This window comes from Aythya marila (assembly GCF_965140915.1).
Source record: "Aythya marila genome assembly, chromosome: 1".
In the NCBI taxonomy this organism is placed as follows: Eukaryota; Metazoa; Chordata; class Aves; order Anseriformes; family Anatidae; genus Aythya; species Aythya marila.
In genome coordinates this window covers 112,778,591-112,792,933 of record NC_139042.1, presented here as the reverse complement: position 1 = coordinate 112,792,933, position 14,343 = coordinate 112,778,591, and the positions used below count along the sequence as shown (strand labels likewise).

At 43.1% G+C, this 14,343-nt stretch overlaps 2 protein-coding genes across 8 annotated transcripts in view; one reads left to right on the top strand and one right to left on the bottom strand.

The window, feature by feature from the left end:
- The window catches only part of PROS1 (protein S), a 34,807-nt gene extending 28,643 nt beyond the window's left edge, over nucleotides 1–6,164 (bottom strand). Inside the window, exons 1-2 of the mRNA XM_082776368.1 lie at nucleotides 6,014–6,164; nucleotides 627–784 (exon numbers count right to left, since the gene is read on the bottom strand). Coding sequence (XP_082632494.1) covers nucleotides 627–784; nucleotides 6,014–6,092 — 237 coding nt within the window. The 5' untranslated portion in view covers nucleotides 6,093–6,164. The remainder of the gene's footprint in view (nucleotides 1–626; nucleotides 785–6,013) is intronic.
- A 132-nt stretch (nucleotides 6,165–6,296) lies between these two features.
- The window catches only part of ARL13B (ARF like GTPase 13B), a 49,548-nt gene continuing 41,501 nt past the window's right edge, over nucleotides 6,297–14,343 (top strand). For 5 of the 7 annotated variants that reach the window (XR_014318035.1, XM_082766239.1, XM_082766238.1 and 2 more), the window contains exons 1-3: nucleotides 6,297–6,413; nucleotides 9,979–10,150; nucleotides 11,543–11,613. Coding sequence is in view for 5 of the 7 variants with exons in the window: in XM_082766239.1 (XP_082622365.1) it covers nucleotides 10,092–10,150; nucleotides 11,543–11,613 (130 nt within the window). In the remaining 2 variants the exon portion in view is untranslated. Of the gene's footprint in view, nucleotides 6,414–9,978; nucleotides 10,151–11,542; nucleotides 11,614–13,858; nucleotides 13,893–14,343 lie in introns of those variants that run through there. The other 2 variants (XM_082766240.1, XM_082766241.1) reach the window with 2 other exon arrangements.

Sequence of the window (14,343 nt, the reverse complement as noted above, 5' to 3'; positions counted from 1 at the left end):
GATTATTTTTTAAAAAGACTGACTACTGAAATTACTTAATTTTTGTTATTAAATATTAATAAACAGTATATCCAAATATATGCTACGTTACCATGGACAGAAGATAGACCTGTTGCATAGTTTGCAAAACAATAATTAATTTTAATAACATATATTTTGTATGTAATCACCCTTTTACAGTACAAAGCTACATAAAATATATTTAATGCTAAATAACATACAGTGGGAATGATCTGAGAAACAGTGTCTTCCCCACTAGGAAAAAAGCTCCCAGCAATATGTTCAATCCCTTCATTAAAAGGGCTGCACTGCTATGCCTTCTCTGCATAAAATTTTAATTGAAGCCAACAGGGTTTCCCCACATGGAATGCTTGCAGACAACTGTGGTCTAAAACTGGTGATCCGTAGTTGAATTTAGAATAATATCTACTCAACTATTCTCTTTGCTCATACGATCTTCGTAATTAATTGTGCAGGTTCTATACACAAAAGACTTTCAAGCCAGTTTTTGGTCTGCAAGTTCTTTTCTTGTTGCTGTTAGCTTTACAGTGTGAATTCTATGTAATTCTAGCTTTCCCACTGCAAAGTACTACTATCTACCTCACAGATATTCATGACATACTTACAGTTTCAGGATTATTTTCAAAGATTTCCCTTGCTTCTTCTTTATTGCATAATTCTTCAACACACTCTCTTTCTAAATTTCCCTTCTTACTTTCTTCCATAAAAGAATTTGCTCGACGTTTCCTCACCAGGAACTCGGAGGCATACCGCTGGGACAAAACTTGGTAGAAAAAAAGGAGCTGTGTTATTTATTTATTTTTTATCTAACGAAAAAATGCTGTAAACAGGAAACAAATATGGGGCTCTAATACAAAAAAAAAAAAAAAACAAACAAAAAAAAAACTCACTAATGAAGTGGCAGTTTCCTATGATACTGGAAAACATGAGCAAGAGCATGCCAGGACTCTGGTTTTGTTGTGTATGCTAGCTGTTTCTGACCAAAAAAAAAAAAAAAGCCAAGTCACCATAAAAAAGTTCATACAGTGCTATGCCTGAAGCACAGTTTAAATGTCATATGCAGGACAATACATTTTTAGCTACAGATACTGTGAAGCGAGGTGTGTGACTGATCAATGGAAAAAAGTGCTGTTAAGCCTTTTAGTTACCTCTTTCAGTGATCTAGAAATAAATTTTCTTATCCTGTTTAACTTGTGTGAGGCCAAAATTGCGCCCTATAAAATCAGGCTACCTGTTATATGTAATTAACATAAAGCCATTTTATTTTTCAGAACCGTAAAGAACATGACAAGTTAAAAGGTGAGAATGATACATGTACTTTGAGAACCTGCAAATACATTCATGTTTTACACAGGTAAAACAGAATCTTATTTAATTTCTGTATTTCAGATCTATTGTGTTGTCATTCCTAATTTTCATATATCTTGTTATTGCTATCTTATTGACTCTTACACAGCTGGTGAAGAAATGAGTTGGGAAATTGTATGAAATAGAAAGATGTCTGTTAGCTTCAATGTTCTTTGCAGAGCACACAGTATTACAGGAACAGCAACTAAATTAGACTGCCTCATTGCTTTTACTTTTGGACTTGCGGTGCGATTAAGAGAAAAATAGATGAATGTAATTGGAAGAAATCCAGCTCATAGGGTTAAAGAGCATGGCTGACATATGTTAACTAGAGAGCTTGGCACTTCTGCAGGTGCCCTCCTTTTATCAGCTTTCACACAATGTAACCTCTCAGACCAGGGTAACTGCCTGAGGGTCACAGCACCTGCGGTGCACACCAGACATGGTGTGCTTGCATATTCATCACCAGTCTGTGGAGATCGATTTAAGCAGACATAGCCAATTGAGAATTGTTTATGTTCATGGAATGCCTCAGACCCAGAGCACCATGCCAGCACACAGCTGTCAGGAAACAGCCTCCCCATGCACTAACAGGAAAGAAGAACTTAAAATGTTTATTAGAAGGAGCAGCTAATGACATCCAGAACTGGAAGGCAGAATAGCTTTCAGGTGACAGGTATAGCTCAAAACCATACCACCCTACACCCTTTACTAAAGTTCTCTATCAAGTGATGAAAAGAACTCTTGAGCATTTCAATACTGGATGTTGACCTGAAGAAACCTTTCTGTTACAGCATCCTAAAGATATTTGACACAGGGTAAGATTTTAGGTTCAAACTGATTTGCTTGGTGTATTTGACAAGACTAATCTTTATGGTAAGGCAATAGGTAAGACTTTCTGAAGATAAGGCAGACCTACAGCATATCTCTGAAGCACACCCTTATCTCAGAAAGCCACCAGCAAGATGCTCAGAAATGCGAGAAGAGGTCAGCTTGTGTCCTGCCCCACTCCTGATTATTTCAGCAGGCATCAGTCTGGAATTGGAGGATCCCTTCCTTCTGACAGCTATCATTCATCTACGTGGGAGTATTACCAGAGAGTGGAAAGAACTGTTGGGTGAAGACTGAGCCACAAGAAAACTACTCAGGGAAAGGAAAGGTTCACCATACTTTCTAAGCCCCTACTCCAAGAGGTAAACTCCTGATGCAGAAGAAAAGGTTCAAGCTTGCTGTCCTCATCTGCTGCTTCCCGCTTTCACAAATTTTAAGGTATGGCATAAGTACATCTTACAGGCTACTAACATGTTTCAAGAGCCAGAGTTGGATTTTCAAGTTGTTGCTCATCCTTCACACAGCAGTTAGGAAGGGCAGTGACTTGAAAACTGCTGCAGCCACGGATTTCCTGAAACTATTCTCTCAATCCATGAGACCACCACTAACATTGCCTGTTGCGAGACTGGCAAAAAGCATGGCAAGATCCCAGGACAAGAAGGGCCCTACTGAGAACTCTTTTAAGCCCAAAGCTGAATGGGAAAGCACACCCCGAAAAACAATTTGGTAATTTGTTTTTTCACCAACCATTACTAGTAGCATCATTTTAATTAATTCGGGTAAGTGTCAGTAGTTTTTCTTACATATGAGCAGGCTAACAAGAAGGATGAAGTTAGTCCATCTGTTCTAAGTAATAGGAATGATTTAAAAAAAAAATAATAATTTGTGTAACAACATTAAGGCCTGGACTGCAGTACAAAGCTCTATTGAAAGGTCCTAAAATGCACAAGATTCAGGCAGATGTGATTATGCTGGCAGAAAATAGCTTTCAGTACTTTATGCTATTGTGAAAGACAGAATAAGCGTGCAAGCAGAAAAACTCTCCTGCTGACTGTGTTTACATTAGAGGTTATGACCACTGCAAGCATGCTGATACAGCTTTGGGGCAGAGGCTTGCTGCTGAAGATGAGTCCTAATTCACAGCTGACTTGAAGCAAGCTTATTTTGACCTTTTAGTGACATCATTTTCATTTTAGCACGCCTTTTCAATAAATAATGTGCAAGAAAATTCCAAGTATGATGTGCTTGGGGATGTTACACCAGCTATAACGCTACCTGTTTTGTATACAGTAGGGTAACAGAAACAGGTCTGTTACTCTACAACACAGATGTTTTGCCTCCTCTTAAGCTGATTTCTTATGACTTTTGAGTGTAATAAAGATATGTAACTCACTGCAACTACCATATTTTTATTGTAAATGTTTCGATTCACATGCATAGATTTAGTCTAGTTAAAGTCTGGTCTTTCCTTACACAGATAATGATAGAACTTTTATTAGGAAAAAAAGAAACAAACAAAAAAAACATCCTCACGGCTATTGTTGCCAGGCTGATTACAGGAAACTCCAGTGAACTTCTGCCCCTGTCGAACCAATGGTTAACCCTTAATGATCTTGGTGTATTTCATTTATATATCACTGAAGCTTCATGGAAAACCTGACTCTAGTTTCAGCTGGTGTGGTATAGGCACAGTGCAGTAATTAGTTATCAAGCACCTTTAAAAGGAATACTCCTGACAAAGAAAAAAAATGGGGCAGAGGATGAGACTGAGTGGTTCCTCACAGCTGTAGTTGTAGTGTGCACAGACCCATAAACCTGCCTTAAGTGGGCTGCTTAAGCGCAGCTTAGTGCTGATATTCAAAACCCAAAGGCATCACAGCCTACTAGTGTCCTCTCACAGGAACTCTGAAGACTGAGCGAACTGAATAAAAATTAAATGGGTTGTCATTCTAGGTAGTGGGGTCACCTTATTTGTACAGCTGGTATACTGCAATAGACTGTAATTCCAGCAACCAGCATCTTCTGCAATGTTCATCAGTGATATAAGGCTTAGGTAACCAACAAAACAAAGCCAACTGTCTGCTAATGCTTGCCTGTTCTACATCTTAACCGAAGCCTGTCTTTCATGGGATGTTGGCCCAAACACTACGGCCACAACGGCCCTGGCACTACGTTGTATATCTGACAACACAGAGGTAAACACAGTAACGAAGGATTTTCTAGCTGCAGACAGCCACAAAGAAAGTCCTCATTTTTCCAAATTAAGTTCTTCCTTCAAGGGGAGCAAAAGATACCTATTTGTATGTGTGCAGATGTACGTATCCAGGCATGTGCGTGTCTTTAGACCTCCAAACACTATGCAAAACATCTCCCTGGAGGAGCAGCAACGATTAGTTTCTAAACTAGTCAACTGTTTATCCTGCTTTCTAAACATTTATAATAATTAACCAAGATGGCTCTTCCTGTCAGATTCTTGCAGACTAATGCTCTGATCCTGCCATAGGATGTACAGTGGACATGGATTTCACACCGAGGTCTGGATGTTGACCAATCTGTCCAGAGGGATCAGGTACCATTCCCCTGGATAATGACCGCAGGCTACAGGGATCATAAGCAGACGGTGTGGATTAGGAGAACAATACGATAATGCATAAGTTTAGGCCAACTGGATGAAGTTCTCAAGGTTTGTATTTGAGTCCTTGATATCACAGACGTCTGTTTTTTTTAAAGATTCTTAAGGTAAAAGAAAACCAATAAATAGCACCTGTAGGACTATAAGGAACCCCTTATTTTCTTCTTCCTAACATATTAAAAGACTTTTCGTAAACTTAAACACAATTAAGCTGGCCAACAGGAACATTTACTAAGCCTTTAACTAATTCTATGCTGTTCACTGTTGCAGGTTATTAATGAGAAAAATAGTTTTGTTTAAAATTGATCGGCCATTTAGATGAACAAGAACAGTGTAAGTAGCATTTTTTGATGCAATACACCCTCAAGACTTGCCCCTCTTTGTCTTTATCTGATAAAGATTTGTCCCAGATTGATTTCTGTCTGTTTATGATAGCAAACTGTAGACAGGCATCTTTCCTTTATGCTTATTGTATGGCACAAGCTGCAGTATTAAGATCTGTTTTTTTGTTGTTGTTTGTTCGTTTGTTTGTTTGCTTTTCCCCATCACAGAGATCCCTGGCATTGTTCATAGCTGGAGCCAGGAAGCGGGAGGAGACGAACCCCAGATATTTCACAAGGCTCTGATGACTTTCTTCAATTTCGCACTGTTCAGAGAAAAGCAAGCTGGCAAGGTACGCAGCGGGGAAGGTGAAGGCAACAGAAAGCGTTATGAAACCAGGAGAAAGGGACGTGACGGGAAAGGTTTATTTTTAGGACCCATGGGAAGCTCCCACATAAAACGACCTTTTATCTTTCCGTGCTGCTCCCTTCGCAGCCCGCATCCCGAGCGCTCAAACAGAAGCCTGGACAGCAAACAGGGGTTGTTCCTCCTGCCTGATTAATGATTAGTGAGGCGCTGCGGGTCCGGCCGCCCAAGGCTGCGTGCTCAGCCCGAAGCCTTCGGTCATTAGGCTTGGAGGAGACCTCCCGGACCCTCAGCTCCGTCCCTCCCCTGCCACCGCTGCCACCCCCTGCCCATGTCCCCAGGCACCAGCCCCAGCCTCTCCTTGAACGCCCCCAGGGACGGTGCCGCCGCCACCTCGCTGCGCACCCCAACGCCTCCCAGCTCCCACCCTGCGGCCGTTCCCGGCTCCTGTCACCGGTTACCGGTGAGGAGACCCCCGGCTCCCGCCCCACTCACAGGTCGCGGCCTCCGCCAGGGCGGCGAGCAGCGCCAGGCGGGCGAGCAGCGGCGGGCAGCGGCCGCCCCGCGGCCTCATGGCTGCAGCGGCGAGCGGGGGGCGCCGGCTGCTCCTGAGCGGGGCCGCCCGCTCAGGGAGGGAGGGGCCGGGGGCGGGCCGCGCCGAAGCCCGGACCGGCCGTCGATTGGCTGACGCTCCGCGGGCGGGGCCGCTATTGGCCGCCTTGCCCCTCCTCCCAGCTCCGCGCTCGCCGCCTTTTTGTCCCTCTCCCCGCGCCGTGAGCGGTAACCAGGGGTTACCGGGGCCTGCGTACGCGGCCCCGCGGCCCCCGAGGGGGGCGGCCCGGCCCGGCGTGACGGCGGGCACGTGACCGTGGGGCAGCCGGCGCCCGGGACGCGGGTACGGGGCGGGGGGTGGTGAGGGGGGCTGCGGCCGTTAGGGCCGTTGGGTCGCCTAACGGGGGGGCTGCGAAGAGCCGTTAACCCACAGCGTGGGGCTAAAACGGGACTTACTCGAGAGCGCTAGCAGTTAATGCAGTTGTCTCAGGGTTTTCTTCGTCTCTGTAGCGCTTTTTAATGTTTTCTTCCTCAAAACTGGGGTTCTCGGCGTTCTTTGTCCCGGTGGTTGCGCTCGGTTGGTACCTGGGTGTTGTTCCCGTGTACCTACAGCTTTACGTGCGCCTGGGGCGGTGGGCTTGGGGGTGGTGCTTCACCGCAGCGAGCCGAAAGAGATCACGGTGGCAGCTTTTATACCTGAAACGTTACGTGTGCATTATCAGGGAACGCGCTCAAACGTAGTATTTGCATTTATTTGCAGAGATTAGTGGTTATTTGGCGTTTCAAACAACAAACGTACAGTCTCCGTAAAATAGCGTAACACGATGTTATGTATTTGCCTATTTCCTGCATAGTGTTGAGCGCCCTTGTTTCTTCTCTGTGCCATGTTTTTGGGATTTTTTTTTCTTTGCCATCCTTCTCCCCTCTTGGGGTCTTTTATTTGAACAAGACTTCTTCTGTGACATAGTCTTTGGCTGCTCTTCTCTCTCTAACAGTTTCTGTTCATGAATCTCGCCTGAATGTTACGGGCCCCGTCTGTGCTTTAGAGCCATTTAGTTACAGGCTGTCCAGCTTTGCAGGTTGTGATCACAAGATGGGTTTGTTCACTGGATGCTCAGACATAGAAAATACTGCATTTTTGTGAGTTACTTATAGAGCCGTTATGTCTTGCTTTTCAGCAAAATTAGCAAAAATTGGTGTAGCAATGCAAGCAGGGTTAGAGTTAGTGCTTGCTTGGGGGTCTTGGTAGTGTAATCCATTTCTTGTGACTTTTTGGATTCTTCAGAGCACGGTTTTAATGCTTGGAATCATTGTAATCATCGTGGTCTTCTCCTCAGGAGCTTTTCCATTCTTCATGCCCTAGACTTCCTTGCGGAGAAGCCATTCTCAGGTGCTGTTACACAACGCAGCATAAATTTTTAAAGAATATCTCTTGTCTCAGCTTTAGAAGAAATCTGAGCTGTTTATGGTGTATCTGCACGAAGGCATCTCTGAATACAGCAGCGTCTTAAGATCAGGAGTCCTTTGTTACTGCCTGTATAAATTATTTAAGCCATCATTGCTCAATAGGGATGAAATAAGTTTGTTAGGGATAGCTCTTCAATTTTTTCCGTACTTTTTAAATCTAGATTTGGAAGACAATGACTTCAGAAAGGTGTCTTTAATTATTCAGTTTCCTGCTTTATTCGAACTTGGCTTGGTTTCAGGTTAGTTATTTTAAATGATAAGAAAGAAATATATTTGTTTAAGAAATGAATTTTGAGAAGCAATCTTCCCAAAACTTTCTGTGGCAATTCAAAGTGTTACTGCCTTGTGTTAATCTGCTCACGAAGGTAAGTTAGCAGCAGGGAGTATCTGTCTACATCTTGGCTACTCAAATATAAAACCAGTTGTTTTTCAGCTGAAGCTGCTGATCAGATTCTGATCTACAGTGGGATGAGCCAATGGGTTGAGGTGACCGCACACCTTCCTTCTGCAAGGTTTGGGATAAGCTCTGGAGTAGGGTTTGGCATGTTCTCAACCACTGTCCCTTGACAAGCACACAGATATGATTCCCCTATCCTGTGCATGCGTTCGCTCCCTTGGCTGTCGGTGAGAAGAGTCGATGAGCTGGGCCCCATCCGTGAAGGACCAGGGAAATGGCGTGTTGGGCACTGAGACCACTCTCTTGGTTCCCTGCAAAAGGCTCATTCTGCGTTAGTTTGAGTGGTTCTTGGACCATACAACTCAAATCACGGGTTATTTTCCCCCTGCTTTCGTTCTCCTTTAGGTACAGAGTGGATTTCCTCATCCTTCTACTTTATCCATCAAGTGCACCTAGGTACTTGAGCAAAGACAATCCCACAAGTGGGTTTGCCTCTTGCCAAGGGAGAAGCAACCCGCACTGTACTGTAACATACACTGAAGTAAGGAGGCTCTGTGACCAGTACACGAGCCTGCTAATAACTGTAATGCTCTCGGATTAAAACTGTCCTTATTTTGAGCACAGTGTTGGGTACCAGCGATTGTGGTGCATTGATCCCAGCCAACAGCAAAACACCTACCCTGTACCCTGCAGCATACGCACTCCCCTCTTAACTTGGGATGGGGAAAAAGTGAGAAGACGTGGATGGAGATAATTACAATTTAACAGAGAAAGTAAAAGCTGCCCACATAAGCTGGGCAGGGGGGGGGGAAGCAATTCATTCACTGCTTCCCATCAGCAGCCATTCTCTGTAACACAGGGTCTCAGCATCCTTCTGGCTGCTTGGGAAAACACGCACAGTGACAATGAACAACCCCCTGTCCTCCTCCTTGTTCTCATCTTTCTGCCGAGTATGACATCGCAGTGTACAGGATGTCCTTCAGTCAGTTTGGGTCTGCTGTCCTGGCTTTGTTCCTTCCCAGCTTCTGGTGCACCTGAGCCAACTCACTGAGAAGGCAGAGTGAGAAAGAGAGAGCCTTGATGCCAAGCGATCACCAAAGCATTGGTGTGGTACCAGCAGTTTTTTAGCCAAAAATACAAAATGTAGCACCATACAGGCTGTGAAGGAAATAAACTTCATCCCAGCACTATGTCAGGGATGTAGTGGCTTTGAAATCGTGCACTGAAATTGACCACAGCTCAGGGAAGGCCTTTACTTCTGCTGTTAGTTGCAGTAATACTGTTGTAGCTAAAGTGTTATATAGCTTCTGACTCTATGCATTTCACTGCATGATTTGTGTAAGCTTTACTGTTTCATGCTTGTGTGTGCCTGTAAAGAAATGAACATGCACATAGTCAAGGAATCATTTCCCATAGTTTAAGCAGCATCAGAAACAGGAACGTTCCCTGCTTCTTTCTTTCTTTCTCATGCTTGAAGAGTAGAAAATGGGATTGTAGAATGACAGATGCTTCATTCTTCTATTTAATTTAGTGAAAATTATTAGTCTTTAAGTAGCCTGTTCCTCAAAGTACTCCAGAGAGCCCAGTTTCCTTGATGTGTAAAAGAAACTGACAGTGAATGAATGTACTTAGCGGGTATGACATTCTTTGTTTGCTTTTAATGTCTTATCCTGTTATGTTCTTAAGCCTCACCTGTGCTTCAAATTGGTCCTTATTTTCTGTCAGTCAGCAGAGCCGTGAGATGCAATAACTAGGCAAGCACTGGGATTTATTTCGTAGCTTGCTGTTGCACTGCCCTAATTTGCAGGTTTCCTGACATGCGCTGGTCTCACACTCCTTTGTTTTGTGAGTACTGTCATGTTGCTGCCCAGATGCATAAAACGGGGGCGAGTGAAGTGTGAAAAGATGGAAGGAATGAAAGACCCAACAAGACTGTCATGGGGCTGGCTGAAGATGGAGACACTCTGAAGAGACAGGCTGCTGCCTGGGAAACAGCTTGTCTGCATCATGCTTTGGGTCTAACTGTTTTTGTTTTTCTTGCTAGTGGTGACAAGACAGGACCTGGGCTGCTGCTGTCTCTACAGTCTCCCTGAATTGTTCTGGTCTGTCCACATCGTTCCTGTAGCTTCCGAGGCTCTGGATGGCTAGTGAAGAGGGATGTTCAATCTAATGGCCAATTGTTGCAACTGGTTAAAACGGTGGCAGGAGCCTGTCAGGTAAACATGTGAAAGTGTTCATTTTCTACTTCTGTGCTGACCTTCTTCCCAAACTGTATCTTATGTCATCTCTCCAATGTTTCACTTTATCTCATTCCTAGTATATATATTTTTTTAAATTCAAAGATAAAATCTGTTGTTCTTTTTTTCTCCAAGGGAGAACCAATACATGTTCTGAACTCAAAAATGAGGTGTTAATCATTTGTAGTTCTCGTACTTCGTTTCTAAGTGAAAGAAAGTATGAAGTTCAAAATGCTGTCCTCCTACTATTTTCTCTAGTTCGGTATCTGGGGTGATGCTAGATTGTTTATGTAAAATTCAATTTGTTTTGTCTTTTTCATTTAGCTTCTGTACTTTGAGATCATGAAGTGTGGCGTGTTATGCTGTACCCCAGTGTAATTCTATTTTATTGTTATTATTTAATTACCCTAATGCTGCATTTTGTGGGCAACTTGATGATCCATTTTCACCTCCAGAATTTTACAGTCTTCATTTGTTTCTGTTACTTCGAACATCCTGCATCCCTCTGATTAGCAGAGATGAGCAGACCTGTGTAAGTTATACTTCACATGTGATACTGTTATAGTTTTAAGACTGGAAATAACAATGTTTTTACTGTTCCTTCACTTAAAGGAGCATAAAGTTGAGTAAATTTCTTTGACTTGTCTGAGTATTTCTGAATTGGAGGAATAATCAAGTTATATACATAGGCAAAAACACAGGAAAATATATCTAAAATCCTATTCTGGTACAGATTCTAGCCACTATACACCAATTTGAATTTATAAATAGCACTGTTTCATATGTTTGCAGCTTTCATTGCTCCTTGAAACAAAAGCATGATGAGTACCAGTGCCACTTAATTTATGGTGTCTTATGTTGTCTACCCAGGTTTTTTTCTATATAGTGTTTTTCAGCTGCACTGGTTGAGACGGAAATAAATGACTGGTGTAAGCAAAACGACAGATTTGACTGAAATAGGGAGAGTAAAATACAGGAGAATGGAAATGAAATTAAAGAAACTGCTAAAGAGACCATGACAGTACCAAAAAATATAAAATTTACAGTACTGTGAAATTAAGCTTCAGCAGGCAAATGCAAGTTAAGAGCAAAGTTATTATCTCCTGTGAAACATTTAGTGTGATGATAGACTTCTTGTTTTATAGCTTGTTCTGCTGTTCTGTCTAATCATATGGTCTGACATATTGAGCACCAGATACACAAATGGAATAATGCCTGCCACTTGATGTTTTGATACCAATTCTTTCTACTACTTAGTCGTAAATTTGTTATGCGTGTATTTTTTTTTTTAAAAAAAGCTTAAAATAACTGATGTCTAGTTAGAAGAAAAAAGACTTGAAATATCTTTCTTTTTTTTTGTTCCGTATGGAGGAAGGTGACACTAATAATGGTGGGTCTTGATAATGCTGGTAAAACGGCTACAGTCCGAGGAATTCAGGGAGGTAAGCAATTAATTTGTTTATCATTTAACTGAAGCATTGAAAGAGTATAATTACTCACTTTACATCATTTTTGTCTAAAATATTACTTTATCTCTTAATTTCTCTCTTCTTCCTGTACTTTTGAAAGAAAATTTTGGAGATTGTGCTTTTGTTAGAGTCTTCTACTGAAATTGAGCATGTCACAGGCTTCCCTGTGTGGAGAACTGCAGATAAGGGGGAAAAATAAGGGGTCTTACATGGAAACGTAAAGATCCTGATTTTTAATGTCTGGCAGGTCATACTAGGGTGACTTAAAAAATATGTTCCCACAGACCTGTGCTTTATGCTCAGGAAAAGCAGCAGAGCAAGCTCTGCTTGTTGGCCAGTGCAGGTAAGATCATGTTGAACTAATGCAGAGTAAATCAGTGCTAATTTAACACACCAGCAGCAGTTGACAAGCAGCATTGTTACTGCTCCACTGCATGTCTTTCAAAGGTAGTAATATGGCATAGTGGCAAGGTGGATAATACGCAGACGACTACCTCTTAAGACGTTGCACCATGCAGCCTAGAGCCATTGGTCTGCTTGGACAGTTAGTCCACAGAGTTGTTTTCAATTATTTTGGAAATACCAGATCAAAGCGTTCATAGTACCTCAGTGCTTATGTGGCTTGAGTTGCCCACTGTATCGTTACTGTGCAAAATATAAATTTGCAGCAAAATCTGTTCTGGATAACGGCTCTTGTTTTGATTTCATGAGCATCATAGCATATTTGTCGACAGGAAGAACTTTTTCATTATTTCATGAAATGGGTGAAGGAACACTGTAACTACAAGTAAGCTGTCTGTCTCTGTTGGTTGCTTGATATAAGCGAAAGCAAGTGTAGGAAAAAATCTCAGAAGTCTGTAGGCAACATTCTAATTCACAATTAGCTTGATTCAATGCATTGAAGCAGAATATTCTGGTTAATGAAGTGTTTCACATCTCGGCGTACACAAGGGAAATCAGAGGACCAAATTCTTTATGTGGTCACAATCACAGAATGAATGAGGTTGTAAGGGACCTCTGGAGATCACCTAGTCCAACTCCTGCTCAATCAGGGTCACTTCGTGAATGTTGCACAGTGTCACATCCAGATGGGTTTTCAGTCTCCAGAGAAGGAGACTGCAACTTTTTCCAGTGCTCCGTCACCCTCACAGTAAAGAGTTTTTTCTTCATATTCAGGTGGAACTTCCCGTGTTTCACTTTGTGCCCGTTGCCATTCATCCTATAGCTGGGCACCACCAAAAAGAGTCTGGCCCTGTCATCTTTAAGCCCTGAAGATATTTATATACATTGATAAGATCCCCCTCTCAGCCTTCTCTTCTCTAGGCTAAACAGGCTTAGCTCCCTCAGACTTTCCTCGTAAGAGAGAAGCTCCAATCCCTGAATTCTCTTCGTAGCCCTCTGCTGGACTCTCTCCAGGAGCTCCAGGCTTGTACTGGGGAGCCCAGAGATGGACCCAGTACTCCGGATGTGGCCACACCAGGGCTGAGTGGATGGGGAGGATCACCTCCCTTCACCTCCACCTGCTGGCAAAATTCCTCCTATCACACCATATGATCCCACTGGCCTTCTTGACCACAAAGGCATGTTGCTGGCTTACAGTTAACATGTTGCCCACCAGGACTCCCAGGTGCCTCTTTGCAGAGCTGCTTTCCAGTAGGTCAGCCCCCAGCTTGTACTGGTGCCTAGGGTTATTTGTTGAACTTCTTGAGGTTCCCCTCTGCCAAGTTGCTGGGTCCCTCTGAATGGCAGTACAGCCTTCTGGTCTGTCAGGCACTCCTCCCAGTGTTGTATCATCAACAAACTTGCTGAGGGTGCACTTTGTCCCTTCTTCCTGGTCATTGATGAGTAAGTTGAACAGGACCAGAGCCAGTAATGACCCCTGGGGACACTGCTAGCTACAGGCCTTCAACTAGACCCTGTGCCACTGATCACAGCCCTCTGAGCTCTGCCATCCAGCCAGTTCTCCATTCACCTTGCTGACCACTCACCTAACCCAAGCTTTGTGTTCTTACCTGTGAGGGTATCATGGGAGATGGTATCAAAAGACTTGCTGAAGTCAAGGTAGACAACATCTACTGGCTGGGTAGAGGAGGGGAGAGCAGTTATGCCTTTGTAGAAGGCTATCAGATTGGTTAAGCATGATTTCCACTTGGTGAATCCCTGCTGACTCGTCCTCATCACTTTCTTCTCTATTTCTCCGCTTAGAGATGACATCTAGAATGAGCAGTTCCATCACCTTTCCAGGGATGGAGGTGAGTCTGACTGCCTTGTAGTTTCCGGGGTCCTCCTTTTTGTTCTTTCTGAAGACTGGAGTGACATTGGCTTTCTTCCAGTCCTCGCATACCTCCCCTGTTCTCCATGACCTTTTGAAAATGATGGAGAGTGGCTTAGCAATAACGTCCACTAAGTGCCCCAGCGCTCGTGAGTGTATCCTGTCTGGGCCCATGGATTTGCATGTATCAAGTTTGCTTAAGTGATCTCTAATCCTATCCTCCTTAGCCAAGGAAAAGTCTTCCTTTGTGTTGTGTGTGCAGAAGCAGCTTTCTGGTGACTGCACTGTAAATGTGCGCATATCAGTAAGCTTTATATAAAATCAATATCATATGCATGTATAACTAGAATAAGGTTCCAAAAAAGGAAATTGAATGTGTACATGTAATACATTAGCAATGGCTCTGGTGATACATTTTATATCATTATTTA